The 19,464-nt window shown below is 52.3% G+C and overlaps 3 protein-coding genes across 3 annotated transcripts in view; 2 read left to right on the forward strand and 1 right to left on the reverse strand.

The window, feature by feature from the left end:
• Positions 1 to 15,848, reverse strand: part of LOC117887465 (zinc finger protein 585A-like) — a 36,693-nt gene extending 20,845 nt beyond the window's left edge. Inside the window, exons 1-7 of the mRNA XM_034790112.1 lie at positions 15,367 to 15,848; positions 14,551 to 14,747; positions 13,923 to 14,049; positions 13,185 to 13,298; positions 11,562 to 12,871; positions 9,260 to 9,410; positions 8,142 to 8,327 (exon numbers count right to left, since the gene is read on the reverse strand). Of these exons, the coding sequence (XP_034646003.1) occupies positions 8,142 to 8,327; positions 9,260 to 9,410; positions 11,562 to 12,871; positions 13,185 to 13,298; positions 13,923 to 14,049; positions 14,551 to 14,607 (1,945 nt within the window). The 5' untranslated portion in view covers positions 14,608 to 14,747; positions 15,367 to 15,848. The remainder of the gene's footprint in view (positions 1 to 8,141; positions 8,328 to 9,259; positions 9,411 to 11,561; positions 12,872 to 13,184; positions 13,299 to 13,922; positions 14,050 to 14,550; positions 14,748 to 15,366) is intronic.
• The window catches only part of LOC117886897 (zinc finger protein 850-like), a 362,115-nt gene that overhangs the window by 155,171 nt on the left and 187,480 nt on the right, over positions 1 to 19,464 (forward strand). The window lies entirely within an intron of this gene.
• The window catches only part of LOC117887100 (zinc finger protein 208-like), an 882,934-nt gene that overhangs the window by 87,458 nt on the left and 776,012 nt on the right, over positions 1 to 19,464 (forward strand). The gene's annotated exons all lie outside the window — the stretch shown is intronic.

Below are 19,464 nucleotides of genomic sequence, written 5' to 3' on the forward strand. Positions count from 1 at the left end.
TCACACAAGTACGGGGATAATTGGCCTTCTGATGCTTAGGCAATCGTCTGGGGTGGAGTGACTGGGTGGCCGGAGGCCCCCCCCACCGTGTTCTTGGGTGTCTGGGTGAGGAGGCTATGGAACTTGGGGAGGAGGGCTGTTGGTTACACAGGGGCTGTAGCGGCGGTCTCTGCTCCTGCTGCCTTTCCTGCAGCTCAACCATACGTTGGAGCATATCACTTTGATGTTCCAGCAGACGGAGCATTGACTCTTGCCTTCTGTCTGCAAGCTGACGCCACCTATCATCTTCAGCCCGCCACTTGCTCTGTTCATCCCGCCATTCAGCCAGCCACCTCTCCTCTCGTTCATATTGTGCTTTTCTCATGTCTGACATTGACTGCCTACACGCATTCTGCTGTGCTCTATCAGCGTGGGAGGACATCTGGAGCTCCGTGAACATATCGTCCCGCGTCCTCCGTTTTCTCTTTCTAATGTTCACTAGCCTCTGTGAAGGAGAAACGTTTGCAGCTGGTGGAGGAGAAGAGAGAGGTGGTTAAAAAAGACACATTTTAGAGAACAATGGGTACACTCTTTCATTACAAGGTCGCATTTTTCCTCTTATAGTGAGGGTCTACCGGTTTGGTATGAGAGATCACTCACGCAGTGCCAGGCAACAGATTTTGGCTTGCAGACAGCCATGGTAAGCCACAGTCTTTTGGCTTTTTTAACCTTCTTAACATGTGGGAATGGTTTCAAACAGCAGCGCCCTCATTTCCCATATCAAGGATGAATTGGGTTGGCCATTTAAAATGGGTTTTCAATGTAAAAGGAGGGGCTGCGGTTTCTGGGTTAACATGCAGCACAAACCCAAGTAAACCACCCCAACACACACACACCTGATTCTCTGGGATGATCACTTCACCCCTCCCCCCACCGCGTGGTTAACAGCGGGGAACATTTCTGTTCAGAAGAGCAGGAACGGGCACCTCTGAATGTCCCCTTAATAAAATCACCCCATTTCAACCAGGTGACCGTGAATGATATCACTCTCCTGAGGATAACAAAGAGAGATAAGGAATGGATGTTGTCTGCATGCCAGCAAACACTGGGACCATACACTGCCATGCTTTGTTATGCAATGATTCCAGACTACGTGCTACTGGCCTGGCGTGGTAAAGTGTCCTACCAGGGCGGACGGGATAAGGCAGCCCTCCCCAGAAACCTTTTGCAAAGGCTTTGGGAGTACATGAAGGAGAGCTTTCTGGAGATGTCCCTGGAGGATTTCCGCTCCATCCCCATACACGTTAACAGACTTTTCCAGTAGCTGTACTGGCCGTGATTGCCAGGGCAAATTAATCATTAATCATTAAACACGCTTGCTTTTAAACCATGTGTAATATTTACAAAGGTACACTCACCAGAGGTCTCCTGTGTGCCCTCAGGGTCTTGGGTGAGTTCGGGGTTACTGGTTCCAGGTCCAGGGTGACAAACATATCCTGGCTGTTGGGGAAACCGGTTTCTCTGCTTCCTTGCTGCTGTGAGCTACCTACATTACCTCCATCCTCATCTTCCTTGTTCCCCAAACCCTCTTCCCTGTGTGTTTCTCCATTGACGGAGTCATAGCACACGGTTGGGGTAGTGGTGGCTGCACCCCCTAGAATGGCATGCAGCTCCGCGTAGAAGCGGCAAGTTTGCGGCTCTGCCCCGGACCTTCCATTTGCTTCTCTGGCTTTGTGGTAGGCTTGCCGTAGCTCCTTAATTTTCACACGGTACTGCTGTGTGTCCCTGTTATGGCCTCGGTCCTTTATGGCCTTGGAGACCTTTTCTAATACTTTGCCATTTCTTTTACTGCTACGGAGTTCAGCTAGCACTGATTCATCTCCCCATATGGCGAGCAGATCCCATACCTCCCGTTCGGTCCATGCTGGAGCTCTTTTGTGATCCTGGAACTCCATCTCGGTTACTGTGCTGATGAGCTCTGCATGGTTACCTGTGCTCTCCACGCTGGACAAAAGGAAATGAAAATCAAACATTCGCGGGTCTTTTCCTGTCTACCTGGTCAGTGCATCTGAGTTGAGAGTGCTGTCCAGAGTGGTCACAATGAAGCACTGTGGGATAGCTCCCGGAGGCCAATAACGTCGAATTCCGTCCACACTACCCCAATTCCGACCCGCAAAGGCCGATTTTATCGCTAATCCCCTCATCGAAGGTGGTGTAAAGAAACCAGTTTAAAGGGCCCTTTAAGTCGAAAGAAAGGGCTTCGTCGTGTGAACGTGTCCAGGCTTAATTCGATTTAACGCTGCTAAAGTCGACCTAAACCCGTAGTGTAGACCAGGCCTGAGAGAGAGGCATCCCTGCAAATCCTTCCACATCATTTAATCTCCTCCTTATATCTTCCACAGCCTGGTCTTCAAACAATCCTCTTATCACTGGCACGTTTGCTTCTGCCTCAGGATCTAAACCCCCAAACAACCTAGGAGCTTTCATTAGTCTTTCATAATAATCTGAGGGGTGTTCATCTGGGCCTTGATGGACAGAAGTTACTTTCCTCCAATTAGTAGTTCTTTGCCCAGCCTTCTTGATTCCGTCTAAAATTACAGTCTTGAAAGAGGTTAACTTACATTGATCTCCAGCATTGTTGTAATCTCAGTTAGGATCACCCCCGGTTACATCTCCTGCTTTCAGGGCATTCCGTCCTGGTGGCGGAGGGGGTAAATCACCTATAGAATCCTGAGCTCGACTGAGCACTTGTTTCCTTTCTTTCTCAGAAAGTTGAGTTTTTAAAAGAACTTGGATATCTTGCCACGTAGGGTTATGAGTGGCAAAAATAGTTACAAATGTCCTCTGTACAGATTCTGGGTCGTCCCTGACCTTTGGGTGGTAATCTTCCTGAGTTAAGACAACCTATAGCTGACCCAGTATGTATGTGATAAATTTGCCCCCTTGTCAGTTAAGTAGAATAATTTTATATCACATCTCTCCCTCTTCTCCCGCAAGACTCCCCACATCCCCCCTTCCATTGCAGTGCCCCACACTCACATCTTCTCCCATTCCAGCCTCACTCCCCTCAGCTCCACAATCCCCGCGATCCCCCTGCATCGCCCCATGTTCCCTTCAGTGCACCCCCGCCCACATCCCAGCCTGCCCCCCACATCCCGAGCACCCGCCTTCTGCCCCCCCCACCTGCCCTCACCCCCTATACCTCTTTATCCTACTCCCGCTGCAGCCCAGGTGTGACGGGGGTGTGGAGAGGTCTCTCTTACCTTCCCTCCGAGCAGGCCCCCCCTGGGGCAGGGCTGAGAAGGGGCCCTGGCCAGACTGGGGGCTCTGCCCTGGGAGACACTCCTCGGGATTCTGAGGGGGGCAATCAGGGGGTGGGAAGTGGAAGGGGGCAGATAGGGAGCAGGACAGGCTGTTTGGGGAGGCACAGCCTTTCCTATTTGCCCCTCCATAGAATTTTACAACCCCGATGTGGCCCTCAGGCCAAAAACTTTCCTCACCCCTGTGCTAAGTCCTTTAAGTTACTTTCACCTCTGACCATTGGGAAGGAAAAAGATGCACGAGGAGAAGGCTGACAGCAGAACCTCAAGTCTCCCATGCCAGGGGGACTTCAGGATTTAGCCAAAACCAACATCGGTGGAGTTGAGGATGTCGACGAGTTCCTCTTCTCTGGTTTGCAATGCTCAGCTTGCCTTTCAGGATCAGGATGATGAAAGCCCAATGGTGCCATGCTGGGTCCCAGGAGAGAGCAGGTGTGAGGCATACCCCAGGGTACAATCTGGACTGTTGAACTGCTTAATTCTCCATCCCAGGGCATGTTTTACAATGTTTCCCAGGGTGAATAAAATCCATGATTTAAAAAAAAATCAGATTTTTGTTAATTAAATCGGATTTTTTTGATATTTTTTTCCTCAAAAACCATTTTATCTAAAGATGGTTTTAATTAAGATACATTATAGCTCAAAAATCTCTCATCATGGAACAGGGATTATAAATTCCAATTCTATAGTATGAGACAATATAGTCATGTCATGTTTAAAAAAAGTTTTGTAAATGAGTTCCTCTAGTTCATGCATTAAGGACCCAGTCTTATGGGGTTCCACAGGCTTCTGTATAGATTACTTAAGTTAATCTTTCTATCTACCCAATGGGACTCAGTGCTCAGGCTAGAAGATACCATTAGAGATGCTTAGTTTTCCAGTTCTCAAACTGTGGCTTTGTGTCTTCAAAGGTAACATGCTTGTTAACAGCAAAAATGTTTTAAAATAAATTAATATATAGACGTGAGAAATAACAGACCTCACCTCTATGCTCCCTCTGCACATTTGGGTACAAAGAGTCAATCCCTTACCGATCTCAAAAAATGCAAAGTTTCAAAAAGTTGAATGAATACAAGACTGTTGAAGGCGGAATAGATCTGGAGAAGGAGAAGTCTGGAGACAAATGTGAGAAGAGAGGGACATACGCTTTTCTGATAAACTATTATATGTTTGCTGTTGAAGAAACAAATCCAGAATACTGAACGTTGTTGTTTTAGTTAAATAAAACAATTTAAATGTCTGTGTGGTGATGTTCTCCTCCTAATACAGCATGGCAAGAAAATCCTCCAACTATTAATGATTAACCTGTTGAATTGGAGATAGTTCACCTCCTAATGACTTCATAAATATCTGCTTCAATTACCTTTGGTAATGAAATAACCAAACAAACATTCATTGTCTGATATAGCTGTAAAACTCATCTGACTAGTGGGGTACAGGAGTCTGGTCCTATTGGGATCCAGGATGTGGGCGGGGAAGGATCCCAACCTAAGGGGGGGTCCACAGGGCCTGGAGACCAAAAAATTACAGGGGACAACTAATAAAAGAACAGGGACAGGAGTGAGGTCAAAGGGTCAAAAGAAGGGAACCAGACGGGGACACTGAGCAGAGAACGCCAGACAGCGCCCACTGTTCCTCGAAGATGTCAAGGGGGCCAGTGGACACCGCCCAGAGGAACTCTGCCAGGATACGTGAACGAACGGAGGATCGGAAATAGGCCCCACAGTCACCGGAGACTCCATTGGCCAGCCTCCTCACTCTGGTTTTATAGATGGCCAGTTTTGCTAGGGCCAGGAGGAGGTAGACCAGGAGGTCCCATGACTTTGTGGGGCGACGGATAGGGAGTGCATAAATAAAAAGGTAAGGGGAAAAGTGCAACCAAAATCATAACAAAATATCCTTGAGGAGCCGGAATAGGGGCTGTAGCCTGGCGCACTCTAGGTAAACATGCGTCAGGGTTCCCTCACGCCGCAAAAGGGGCAGGTGTCTGGGATAGGGGTAAACCACGCCAAGTACACGCCTGTGCTCACTTCTCCGTGAAAGAGCCACCAACTGATGTTCCCGGTGGGCTTCAGGATCAGAGTAGAATAAAGGCTGGCCCACCGGGGCTTCTCACCCTCCAGAGGTGGCAGGAGGTCCCGCCACTTCGTATCAGGGTGAGACGCGAGGGCGAGGACATGAAAAACATGGAGCACGAGCATGTATAGATGTTTTCTTGGCGCAGTCCGGAACAGAACCGGCTGCAGATTGTGCAGCCGGCTCATGGCGAAGGGACGGGGGGGGGCCGATTGGGTCTATGGGGCAGGGGCCCGATTAAAAAGTCTGGAGGGCTCAGAGTGGAGGGTGGGTGGGGCGTGCCCTCTCGCAGGACCCGGTCGAGATAATCCCGAGCAGTGGGCGGTAAAGCGGCCCTCACTTCCTGAAGCATGCGCTGAGCGAGCGTCAGGGGATCCAGCCAGTCTCCCCAGTCGTAGTCCAGGAGGTCTCCGACTTTGGTGACTTCTGCTAGGACCAACTTCTGGCACACCATGGGGGACTCCGCCACCTGCACACAGAGCTGGGGGTTGTGTAGCAGGAGGAGAGGAGATCCGGGATGAGATCTGCCCCCACGGTGGCTGCCACGGACCTGGTCACCGAGAACAGTTTCCAGGTCCGGAGGAGTTCCTGGTAGAAGACCAGCAGCCCGGAGAAATCTCGCGGAAGACCTCTCGGATGGAGACAAAAGAGCTGCCGGTCATATCGGAGCTCTCGGAAGTGGCGCAGGAAGGCATGCGCCAATACGCTCCACGCCAGACTACTCGTACCATAAAGTAGCCTCTGCAGGGCCTGGAGGCGGAAGACGTGGACCTGAACGTGCAAACACTTCAGGCCTTGCCCTCCCTCCTCCAGGGGTAGATGGAGAACCCCCGCAGAGACCCAGTGCAGTCCTGGCCAAAAGAACTCCAGAATCGCCGTCTGGAGTTGGCCAGGAAACCCGGGGCCGAGACCAGGGTGTTGAGCGGTACCAGAGCATGTACAGGACCAGTTGATTGAGCACCAGTGCTCTCCCTCGAAGGGAGAGACACCGGAGCTGTCCTGTCCATTTCCGGAGCCGCTCCGTCACCCTGCCCTCTAAACCTAGCCAGTTCTCTGGCGGAGACGGATGCATGGCAGAAAGGTAAACGTGGAGATAGAGCAGCGGACCCGTGCTCCACCAGACGGCCTGAAGAGTGGGTGGGAGGGAGCTCGCCTGCCCCCTACCACCAGGCCAGAGCTCTTGACCCAGTTGACCCGGGTGGAGGAGGCTGCCGAATAGATGGTCTGGCAAGCCTCCACCCGCACCAAGTCGCCCGGGTCCTGGACCATGAGGAGCACGTCGTCGGCATACTCCGACAGGACCAGCCGCAGCTCCGGCTCCCGCAGCACCAACCCCGTCAACCTCCTACGGAGGAGACAGAGGAAGGGCTCGATCGCCGGAGCATACAGCTGGCCCGAGATGGGGCACCCTTGACGTACTCCTCACCCGAAGCTGACCGGTTCGGTCAGGGTCCAGCTGAGCCTGACCAAACACTCTGCGGAGGCGTACAGCGCCTGGAGAAAACCCACAAACTGGGGCCCAAAGCCAAATGCTCGCAGCGTGCCCAGGAGATACCTGTGGTCCACCCTGTCGAACGCCTTCTCCTGATCCAGGGACAGGACGGCGAACGACAGACCATCCCTACACCCGAGTTCCAAGAGGTCCCGAACCAGATACAAGTTGTCGAAGATGGTGCGGCCCAGGACGGTGTAGATCTGGTCTGGGTGGATCACGTCCGCCAGCACGGACCCTAGCCACAGCGAGATGGCCTTCGCTACGATTTTATAGTCCGTGCTGAGGAGCGAGATGGGACGCCAATTCCATAAATTGCGGAGGTCCCCCTTCTTCGGCAATAAGGCGAGCACAGCTCGCCTGCACGAAAGAGGGAGGACCCCGCCCTGCAAGCACTCGGCCCAGACAGTGACAAGGTCCAGGCCGAGGACGTCTGAAAACACACGGTAGAACTCCACGGTCAGCCGGTCCATGCCAGGAGATTTATTGGTGGGCATGCGGTGGAGGGCTTCCGAGAACTCGGCCAGAGTGAGAGGCAGCTCCAGCCGGTCTCAGTCGCCCGCGCTGACTGTCGGGAGTTCATCCCAGAGCATTCTGCAAGCGTTAGGATCAGTCGGATCCGGGGAGAAAAGGTGTGCGTAGAAGGCCCTGGCCCTCCCGCACATCTCCGCCGGATCCGTGAGGGGGGGGTATCATCCTCTGCTAGAAGGCAGGTGACGTGCTTCTTGGCCCCCCTCTTTTTCTCCAGGGCCTAGAAGAAGCGGGAGCCGCGATCCATCTCCCGAAGGAGGCAGATGCGGGATCGAACAAAGGCACCTCGGGCCCGATGGTCCTCGAGGGTCCGGAGCTCCTCCCGCTTCTCCCGGCATGCTCCGCAGAGGGATGGATCACTGGGGCTGGCAGCCAGATGCCTCTCCAGCTCTAAGACCTCCCGTTCCAACTGCCCTATCGCCGCATCCCTCTGTCGGCTGGCGCCCCAGGTGTAGTCACGGCAGAAGAGCCGGGCACGCACCTTCCCCAGGTCCCACCACCGCCGCGCCAAGGGAAAGGCACGCCGCTGCCCTCGCCAGGCCAGCCAGAACTCCCGGAAGGATGCCACGAAGCCCACATCCTCCAACAAGCTATTATTAAAGTTCAAATAGGCCAGCCCCGGGCTCTCCGCGCAGAGAGAGGCTGTCACGGTGGCCAAATGATGATCTGAAAAAGGGGCCGGCCGGACGCTGGAGGAGTGAGCCCGTGAAAGATGGAAGCGTGACAAATAGATGCGGTCCGACTGGGAGTGCACGACCAATGGACCTCCACCCAGACAAAAGTGAACGTCGAAACATCATCCGGGTGGTGGTCGCGCCAGATGTCCGCCAGGGAGTGATATTCGATCATCTCCCGGAGGACGTCCACGGTGGCCGGGTGCTGCTCAGTCCCTGAGCGGTCACGTTCTTCGAGGGTGGCGTTAAAGTCTCCTGCAGGAAAATCACAGAGTACCCCCGCTCCCGAAGGAAGGAGAGCTCCTGGCTCCTGCGGAGACCCATCCTACAGCCCCGGGTGTTCAATGTTGCAAAGATGATCGGTGCCATGAGGAGGGTTGCGGGGGATCCTCGCAGGAAGAGACGCCCACGGCCTCTGTCGAGCCGCACAACAATCCGTGACCTACCCCGTAGGCGATTAAGGAGTCATGGAAGAGACGGACCCATTGGTAGGCCGCAGCGGCCTGCCTCCCGGTCCTCTTACCCTCCCCCATGAGGGCCCTCGCGGCCCGGAGGATCTGATGGAAATTCCCCCATCGCTGGAGTGCAAGCTGTACCTTGTTGCGGGAGCCACGGACGTCCTCAAGGAACCCCCGTAGCTCCTCTCTCAGCATATGGGGGGGGTGGGGTTACAGATCTATGGCTATCCCCCAGCGGGACCCTGTCACAGCCCCGTGGCCCACCAAGACAGGCAAGCAGGGGGCAGACCCTCGACGTGGCGTCTGATGGGCTGGCGCCACGTGGCCCGCCTCAGACCCTGGCTCAATGGGGGGGCGGCGGAGGGAAAATAGCAGCCCCTGGTGGGTTGGGACAGGGAAAAACAAAGGCCGCTCCTTGGGGGTCATCCTCTGGGATATGGAAGGAGACAGCCCCAGGGGCAGCAATAGCATCATGAGAAGTGGAGGGGACAGGGACGGGGTCGGTGTCAGGGGCAGGGTCGGAGTCAGGAATAGGGACAGGGGAAGGGGCGATAGTGGGATCGGGGGCCCCAGCAGCCAGGCCACTGGGTGGGGGGGGTGGCACCCCACAAAGGGGCTCAGGGATTTGCGGTGAGGGAGATGGGCCCTCGGCAATGCCGGACTCGTGCTCCAAGGCAGATGGTAAGGCCACGGCATCCGTAGGTGGAGAATCAACGATGGGGCCCTCACCCGGGAAGGAGGTCGGCTGCCCCTCAGCCATGAGGGAGTCCCCTGGCGACTCGGGTCCCGGTTGCATGGCACTGGCCGTTGCCTCAAGAGGCTCGGCGGCCGCTAGTGGGGTGCCATCTGCGGCCGGGTTGGAGGAAGAGTCCAGGAGCTCCTCGGAGGCGGGAGCGGAAGCAGTGGGTAGGGGGACGGAACATGGGGAAAGGGGAGCCGAGGCGAGGTCACTCAGATCGAAGCCCGCTGGCAGAGGGTCGTCCTCTCCCTGGGTAACCGGGGTCAGACCCAGGGCCTCGGTCATCTCATAAATGGAAGGGAGATCACCTTCCACCACCCCAGGGCTCTCCCCGCCTGCACCCGAAGCGACGCTCGCCTTGGTGCGTGCAGGGGCTTCAGATTGTAAGGGGGTGAGAGGGGCTCCATCAGGGGCTTCCATAGGAAGGTACTCCAGAGGAGGGGTAGTGCTATCCTCCAATGCTGCCACGTCTTCCCTAGCCGGTAATGGTGGACAAAACCCACCTGGGGGCAAAGCGGAAGGCTCAGCCTCCACTAGGATGCTCTGACCACAGTTTGAGAATTGTTAGTGTAGAGAGTCACCGTTGGGATTGGTAGCCAAGATGGTAACACCTGCTCCTTTCCGTCTCCGGGATCCACAGAACAGATCCGATTAACACTAACCTTGCAAAACACATTTTGGTGATTTCAGCTATAAACATTCCCTCCATCCTTCAGCCCCTACCCCCAGCGAATTCAATGAGACTGAGCTAGAATAGGGCAGGTGGTATGGGTGACGGATATAATCGCTGAATTATTGATCCCTGATTTAAATGAATACAGGAACCCTTTAGATAGCTAAACAGAGATTACTACAGTTACCCCTCTTAAAATCATAGAATATCAGGGTTGGAAGGGACCTCAGGAGGTCATCTAGTCCGACCCCCTGCTTAAAGAAGGACTAATCCCCAACTAAATCATCCAGCCAGGTATTTGTCAAGCCTGACCTTAAAAACCTCTAAGGAACGAGATTCCACCACCTCCCTAGGTAACCCATTCCAGTGCTTCACCACCCTCCTAGTGAAATAGTTTTTCCTGATATCCAACTTAAACTTTCCCCACTGCAACTGGACACCATTACTCCTTGTTCTGTCATCTGGTACCACAGAGAACAGTCTAGATCCATCCTCTTTGGAGCCCCCTTTCAGGTAGTTGAAAGCAGCTACCAAATACCCAATCATTCTTCTCTTCTTCAGACTAAACAATCCCCGTTCTCTCAGCCTCTCCTCATAAGTCATGTGCTCCAGCCCCCTAGTCATTTTTGTTGCCCTCCGCTGGACTCTTTCCAATTTTTCCACATCCTTCTTGTAGTGTGGGGCCCAAAACTGGACACAATACTCCAGATGAGGCCTCACCAATGTTGAATAGAGAGGAACGATCACGTCCCTCGATCTGCTGGCAATGCCCCTACATGTACAGCCCAAAATGCCGTTAGTCTTCTTCCCAACAAGGGCACACTGTTGACTTACAGCCAGCTTGTCATCCACTGTAACCCCAGGTCCTTTTCTGCAGAACTGCTGCCTAGCTATTTGGTCCCTAGTCTGTAACAGTGAATGGGATTCTTTCATCCTAAATGCAGGACTCTGCACTTACCCTTGTTGAACCTCATAAGATTTATTTTGGCCCAATCCTCTAATTTGTCTAGGTATCTCTGTATCCTATCTCTACACTCCAGCGTATCTACCACTCCTCCCAGTTTAGTGTCATCTGCAAACTTGCTGAGGGTACAGTCCACATCATCCTCCAGATCATTAATGAAGATACTGAATAAAACCAGCACCAGGACCGACCCCTGCGGCACTCCACTTGATACTGGGTGCCAACTAGACATGGAGCCATTGATCAATACGCATTGAGCCCGATGATCTAGCCAGCTTTCTATCCACTTTATGGTCCATTCATCTAACCCATACTTCTTTAACTTGCTGGCAAGAATACTGTAGGAGATCATGTCAAAAGCTTTGCTAAAATGAAGGAATAACACATCCACTGCTTTTCCCTCATCCACAGAGCCAGTTATCTCGTTATAGAAGGCAATTTGGTTACTGAGCCGTGACTTGCCCTCTTCTTCCAAGTCTTTAAAAATACACATTTACATTTCAAACTCTACTTTATCTAAGGTTGACACACTGTTAAATCTCTCTCTAAAAATTGAATCTCAGTCAATTACATGCAAGTTGCTTAACCCTTTCATGCCATGTGACACAGAAGTTTAGATCCTGTGGGGATTCTTCCATATTTAATGAGGTCAGACCTCCATATGAATCTTTTTCAGCAGTCCAAGCACCTCTGGAGTCTCTCGTGCGTGGATTGCCTGATGTTTAACAAGGTGTGACATCTGTATGAAACTTTTTCCACAATCCAAGCACTTGTGGGGTCTCTCTCCTGTGTGGATTGCCTGATGACGAACTAGGTGTGACCTCTGTATGAAACTTTTCCCACAATACAAGCAATTGTGGGGTCTCTCTCCTGTGTGGATTGCCTGATGTTGAACAAGGTGTGACCTTCTTATGAAGCTTTTGCCACAGTCCAAGCACTTGTGGCGTCTCTCTCCTGGATGGATTGCCTGATGACGAGCTAGGTGTGACCTCTGTATGAAACTTTTCCCAGAGTCCAGGCACTTGTGGGGTCTCTCTCCTGTGTGGATTGCCTGATGTTTAACAAGGTTTGACTTTCTTATGAAACTTTTCCCACAGTCCAAACACTTGTGGGGTCTTTCTCCTGTGTGGATTGCCTGATGTTGAACAAGGTTTGACCTGTCTGTGAAACATTTTCCACAGTCCAAGCACTTGTGGGGTTTCTTTCCTGTGTGGATTGCCTGATGTCTAACAAGGTCTGACCTTTGTATGAAACTTTTCCCACAGTCCAAGCACTTGTGGAGTCTTTCTCCTGTGTGGATTGCCTGATGTTTAACAAGGGTTGACCTGTCTGTGAAACATTTCCCACAGTCCAAGCACTTGTGGGGTTTCTTTCCCGTGTGGATTGCCTGATGTCTAACAAGGTCTGACCTTTGTATGAAACTTTTCCCACAGTCCAAGCACTGATGTGGTCTCTCCCTTGTGTGGCTTAACTGATGTCTAATTATTTGTGTCTTTGAAATTAAACATTTCCCACACTCAAGGGATTGACAGGTTCTCTCTCCAGTGTGGCTTCTCCCATGCTTATTAAGATCTGAGAGCTTATTGAAGCTTTCCCCATGGTACAAGCATTGAAGGGGTTTCTCTCTACTATGGATCGTCTGAACTGTCACAAGCTGTGATCTCACAATGAATCCTTTCCCACACTGAAGGTAGTGCCAGGGTGTCTCTTCCTTGGGATTTGTCTGCAGTGCTCTGGAATCCTCCTCTCTTCCCTCACCATTAATAGATTCATCCACTTTCTTCCCTCGGTGGTTTCCCAGAAGCCTCTCCGACCTGTGTGAACTTCCCCCGGCTTCTGCCTGCTCTAAGCACTGGGAAAAATTCCCTTCAGCTCTTCCCACAAAGATCCCCTGCCCTTCCACTTCCCTGGGAACTTCCTCATGAGGACTCCCCTCGTCATTCTCACTCCGTCGCTCAGCATCTGCTGGGAGAGACACAATTCGGACAGGAGTCATTGTGCTGGGGAGAAAGAGGAATAGCACAAAGGGAAAACCCAACCCAAAGACTGAGCAATTGGACTCTGCCTCCACATCCCACCCAATCACTCACAGGGAAGGAAAGCTGGGAAGCAAACTCCTGCAGAGAAGAGGCTGGGTGGAATGGTGTGAGCTATATCTGATGACTGTAGCCCTGTCCTGGCTGAGACCAGGAAGAACTGAGGGTGCTTACTCACACCATATTTTGGGATTCTCAGCTTTTTCATTCATTCCCTAGATTGTTTCTGTGTCAGTCCTCACCTGTATGGGTGCATCTCGGAAGCCTTCTTTCATTGCAGGGCCGGAGATCGGGCACCCATGGCTCTTTCCCTCGTTCCAGCTGTGTGATCAGCTCAGGTTTGGGAATGGGAAATCCTGCGCAGAGAGTGGAATCAGACCAGATCAGGATAAATGGAGCATTGGTGGAGTATTTGTCAGAAAGGACATTCCGTGAGTGGAACCTGTCCCTGTGCTCTGCTGGAGGAACGTGGAATCCAAGAGGACGGGAAAATGGTCACTGAGCCCGCTTGCGCAAAGGAACTTGTCTGGGGACGTGAGTGAAATTATTACTACACCCTCACTAGGCGTTCCCAAGACCTGTGCACTCTGGGGGCCTTACTGACTCACATACAGCTCTGGACTTAAACCCCTACCTCTTTCTAAACCTGCAGAGCCCAGAGCCCTCCCCATGGCTGGAGCTATTCCCAAGGAGGAAGGTGAACAGGGATTGTGTGTGCAGCGAGAAACAACACAAACAGGACAATGCTGGATTTACGCCCCTTTGAAAGCTGGAGGGGTGGGGATGGTTTAGCTTGTCCATTGGGTTTTCACACACATGTGGCACTGGAGACGGCACAGAAATGCAAATCTCTCTCACACGGCAGCTGTGCATTATGGAACTCACTCAACTCTGATCTAACTGACTTGGGAAGAACCTGACCAGATTCAGACATGCAGACCCGACGGCTTCTAGTATCTGAGGGTATGGAAATCCCTTACCCAGCGAGGTTACCATCTCATAGTTCTCCTGCATGACATCCCTGTAGAGGGCTCTCTGAGTGGGGTCCAGGAGAGCCCCCTGCCTCTGGGTGAAATACACAGCCACCTCCTCGAAGGTCACCGGCATCTGGAACGCAAAAAGCCCCCACTCATTACCTGCTGCTCCAGCAACAATCCCACTAGTCATACGGGAAGAAGAATAAAGAAATGGAAGCTCTGTGAGAGCCAGAGTAGCAGAATCCCACCCCCACCCTGCTCAGAGCAGCCAGGAGGCTTCGGGGGTGGGGAGAAGGTGAGAGCTCCTTTTCCCCCAGAAGACCGAGCAGGACATGGTCTTCTCATTTCCCACACATCTGCCAGCCACAGGCTGATATGGGAAGCAGAGCTCTGAGCCGGGGACAGGGACAGGAATCCCAACAGCTTCCCTTCGTATTTCACAGCAGCCTCAGGCTAGTGGGGTGTCACTCCAGCACTGGGAGCCTTGAAAATGTTCCCAGCCCTGTGCAATCCTGTTTGAGAAATGGGGGAATGTCCCGTCTCCCTTCCCCCGTCACCAATGGGCCCGCTCAGAAAATCACACCCTATCTCCTCCCTGCCTCTGCCCAGGAGCTCACTGAAAATCTCCTACCTGAGCTGGCACCATCACAGACATTTCCTTTCCCTGTCTCCTGGAAGAAGGGCCCATCTGGAGTGAAATGTGGACGTGATTCTTCAGCTTGTCGGGGCGATTGGGAAGGTTACAGAAGGGGCTTCAGTCCATGTCATACCCCGATTCCCCCCCAGACTCTTCAGAACCTCCCAGTAACAGTATCTCTGATCCAAATGCTAGGAAAAAAGCAGAACTAAAGAGGCCACTTTGGGGGATTTCTCCACACTGCCGTTTAAACCCCTCTCCCTTAGGAGCAGCAGGAGCTCTCTGATGGCATCACCTAAAAAGAATGAGCCGCCCTGGACTCCCCCAGCAGCCCCCAGGGACGGGCAGGCAGAGGCTGATCCCATTGGCCCATCCACACTCCCTGCCTGCCCAGAGCAGCAGTGACTCCGGTGTGGCTGAGATGTGAATCCTGCCCAGAAATCAGACCAGGGCCCTGGGCGACCCCAAAACTCATGAGACACAGACCCCACCAGCACGGGTGTGTCTGACAATAACACACTGGGAGCAGGGTGTGGTGTGGGGGGATGGGTTTTTGCCTCTGTCCCAGTCTCCCCACACACACCCTTTCCTCGCAGTGCCCCCACTCACATCTTCCCGCATTCCAGCCTCGCTCCCCTCAGCCCAATTCCCCCGATCCCCCATCTTCCCTTCAGTGCACCCCCGCCTCCATCCCAACCTGCCCCCTTCATCCGCAGCACCCGCCTCCCTGCACCTCTTTAGTCTCCTCCCCCTGCATCCCGCGTGGGACGGGGGGGCACCGCTCCCTCGGGGTTCAGGTGTTTCTCTCACCTTTCCTCCGATCGGGCACCCTTGGGGCAGGGGCCGGGCCGGGAAGGGGCCTGGCCGGGCTGGGGGCTCTGCCCTGGGAGAGGCTCCTGGGGAGCAGCGGGAAGGGCCCTGCTGGAGATTCCCCTCTCCCGGCTGCAGCCCGGGCTCCGGGCTCCCAGCACCAGCCGCCGGGGCTCGGGGATCTCGCCGGGAGCCTGGAGCCAGAGTCCCCGCAGCGGCTGCGAGTCACTTCCTGCTGCCGGGCCTGAGCCCAGCGATCGCTCCCCCCAGAGCCGCCTCCCAGCTGCTCCTGGGTCCTAGCGATCAACCCATCGCGCTGCAGCATCTCTGTGTCCGGCTCCTGTTCCACTCACAGGCTCTATGATCAGAAGGGCCCATCATGAGTATCTAGCCCAGGGATTCTCACGACCAAATTTGGTGGCATCAGAGTGTGGCCAGTAACTCTTGCTGGTGCCCACTCTGACACTTTCCCCCATAATCCTAACTAACTTTACCAGAAGCCATTAAATATGCACAGAGATAAGCAGGTGGGGAAACGCTCCTACTAGTGTGGGGAACTTTTCTGGCTTATTCACTACCCAGATGGAATCAAATAGCAAAATGTGCTGAGTCCTCGCTCCCACTCCCTTTACCCATAGGCCTGCCTGACCTCGAGGACTCCCCTTCCACTACGGTCTCTGAAACCCCAACAAGCTTGGGCCTGTTTCCTCCAGCTATCAGTATGGATGGAAATTTGTGCGCTCAGCTTAGGTTTGGGAATGGGAAATCCTGCACAGAGTGTGGAATCAGACCAGATCAGGGTGCGTGGAGCATTGGTGGAGTATTTGTCAGAAAGGACATTCCGTGAGTGGAACCTGTCCCTGTGCTCTGCTGGAGCAACGTGGAATCCAAGAGGATGTGGAAATTGTCACTGAGCCCCCTTGCGCAGAGGAAGTTGTCTGGGGAGCTGAGTTGAATTATTACTACTAGCTCAGTGGTTTGTGCATTGGTTTGCTAAACTGAGAGTTGTGACCTCAGTCCTTCAGGGTTCCACTTAGGGATCTGGGGCAAAATCAGTATTTGGTCCTGCTAGTGAAGGCAGGAGGTTGGACTCGATGACCTCTTGGGGTCCCTTCCAGTTCTATGAGATAGGTATATCTCCTGATATTTCCGCTCCCCACTTCACCCCCACCCACCCTATATCCCTGTCCTTGCCCTCCCTCAGCCCCCGAACTCCCTTCCACCTCCCCGCACCCTAGCCTTGTCCTCTTCCCAATTTCCTGACCCTGCTCTCCATGCCCCCTTCCCTAGTTTAAGTGAATAGAAAAGTTAATCGCACAATCGGTTTCTCCACCACACAAGCAATTCTAAGGGGGGCTAGGAGTCTCAGCAGGCTGGCAGACCCCTTGGCAGCACTCTCCCTACAAACGATCCCTCCGTGGGGGCTAGACTTGAAATATGCTTTTCTTTAAAACAAGCATCCCCACCCACCTCCACTAATAACTCTCAGAAGAGCCCAGGGTTGCCTAAACTACAGTGGTATTGGAGCCACAACCTCAACTCCTTGCTAAGAATACTTCTCCCCCCTTGACGTCTCTCCCATCACATTTCTCGTGGCAAGAACACAACTCAAAAGTCCCCCCAAACTTTCCAGCCTCCTGCGCGTCTATCAAGCACCGCTTGCAATGCGGAGGGCGGTTCATCCCTGCTCCCCGCCTAGGAAACAGCAGAGAAATCATTCAGTGTTTTATTTCCCCCCAAAGTCACGTTTTTCATCTGAAGAATTGATTTACAATATCTTTTCCCTTTCCTAATAAACCTCTTCCATACATTATTTGACACGCAGAAAAAGGCGGCTGCTTAAAAAGCAAAAAGGCATAGCCCTAATGAGTTCAATTAGAATGTGGTAAACATGTTGCCTCTACACTTGAATGAAGCCTGCTGTCCAATTTTAACTCAGTAAGTCATTAAGAGAAGAGCTTTTAGCTGGCTGAAAGGAAAAGCACCACGCAGCCTGTGCAGTTACACATATACCCAAAGGTGTTCTGGTAACATTGCCGTTTGGTGAGTTGATAGGAGGTGAAAAGAAATATTTTTTGCCATGCGATTGTTCCCGTAATTAGAGAACATTTACCCATGGAAACTAACTCCAGTGCAGAATTTGACTGGCGCCACTCCTTGACTACCCTTGGCCATCAAATGAGACATTTATACCTTTGTCCAAAATCAGGATTAACCTGTTGTTGCTTCAAAAGCTTAGCCCCTCTTCAAAGAATATCAGGGTTGGATGGGACCTCAGGAGGTCATCTAGTCCAACCCCCCTGCTCAAAACAGGACCAATCCCCAGATAGATTTCCTAAATGGTTTCCTAAATGGCTTCCTCAAGGATTGAGCTCACAACCCTGTTTTTAGCAGGCCAATGCACAAACTCCTGAGCTATCCCTCCCTTCCCATGGCAGGGTAATAATCTCAGCACAGCAGGGTGTCTTTGACATCAAGGGGGACAGGGAGCTGTTTGGGGGGGCAGAATCAGGCCCACCATTTGCAACGCGAGCATTGCTGGTGTGGGAGATCCTAGTAGTGAAATTGTCCAGAAAGGGCTTATACATAAAAAGAACTCCTACATTCCTTGGGTGGTTTGGGAAATCTTCCCCAAATTATGAAGTAGGAAGCAAAGGTGTGCGGGGTAACCCCTTCCTAAAACAAGTGTTTAGGTGTATAATAAAACACACACACCCCCGCATCGCATTTAGTTGTACCTTTCAGGAATAGATCTTCCTCCAGAAAAAAACCCAGAGTTTAGATTGTTCAGAGCCCTTCATAAATTTAATCTAAAAATCTAGATATATTTAGGTATAGATAAATGCAGATGTGGATGTTAGTTATGGATAACTATAGAGAGATAGATCTGGATACATTTAGATTATATTTGTTCCTGCTTGCTTGTTCTTTGTATGGTTTATTTCATTTTAATTGTGCCTGGTGTGACAGACCCAGACCAGTGGGGTACAGGAGTCTGGTAGAGGGCAAATATACTGGTCACTGGATGAGTAGTTTTCTGTTCCCTGAGTGAACAGAGCAGGAGCTTCACTAGAGTAATCAGGAACCTGCTAGAACCAATTAAGGCAGGCAGGCTAATTAGGACACCTGGAGCCAATTTAGAAGAAGCTGTTAGAATCAATTAAGGCAGGCTAATCAGAGCACCTGGGTTTGAAAAGGAGCTCACTTCAGTTTGTGGTGTGAGTGTGAGGAGCTGGGAGCAAGAGGCACAAGGAGCTGAGAGTGAGATGGTGTGCTGCTGGAGGACTGAGGAGCACAAGCATTATCAGACACCAGGAGGAAGGTCCTGTGGTGAGAATAAGGAAGATGTTTGAAGGAGGCCATGGGGAAGTAGCCCAGGGAGTTGTAGCTGTCATGCAGCTGTTACAGGAGGCACTCTAGACAGCTGCAGTCAGGGCCGGCTCCAGGGTTTTGGCCGCCCCAAGCAGCCAAAACAAACAAACAAACAAAAAAAGCTGTGATCGCGATCTAAAAAAAGCTGTGATCGCGATCTGCTTCACGGAGTGAAGGACTGTCCACCGAATTACCGCCAAATACCTAGACCTGCCGCCCCCTCTCCGGAGCGGCCGCCCCAAGCACCTGCTTGAGAAGCTGGTGCCTGGAGCCGGCCCTGGCTGTAGTCCACAGGTCCCTGGGCTGGAACCCGGAGTAGAGGGCGGGCCCGGCTTCCCCCCAAACCTCCCAATTGACCTGGGCAGTAGATTCTTCCAGATGGGAAGGTCTCTGGGCTGTTCCCCAACCCACATGGTGAATCTCTGAGACAAGAAAATCCACCAATAAGTGCAGGACCCACCAAGATAGAGGAGGAACTTTGTCACACTGAGCAAATCTGTAGCTCATTTGGATAGAAATACGTTTGTTTCCTGTTGTTAGAACAGACTCTAATTTGAAGTGATTGGATCACAGAAATGTACAATTGCAACCTCTTTTTTTTTATCCTGGGGGACCTAAATATATCATCTGTTTATTGTGCCTTAATCAATGATAGCTTTGCAGCCAAAGAGTAATATGCTGATATCTTGTTAAAAAATGAAGAAGGCATTTACTGACAGACAGGAT

This window comes from Trachemys scripta, chromosome 14 (genome assembly GCF_013100865.1).
Source record: "Trachemys scripta elegans isolate TJP31775 chromosome 14, CAS_Tse_1.0, whole genome shotgun sequence".
Lineage (NCBI taxonomy): Eukaryota > Metazoa > Chordata > Testudines > Emydidae > Trachemys > Trachemys scripta.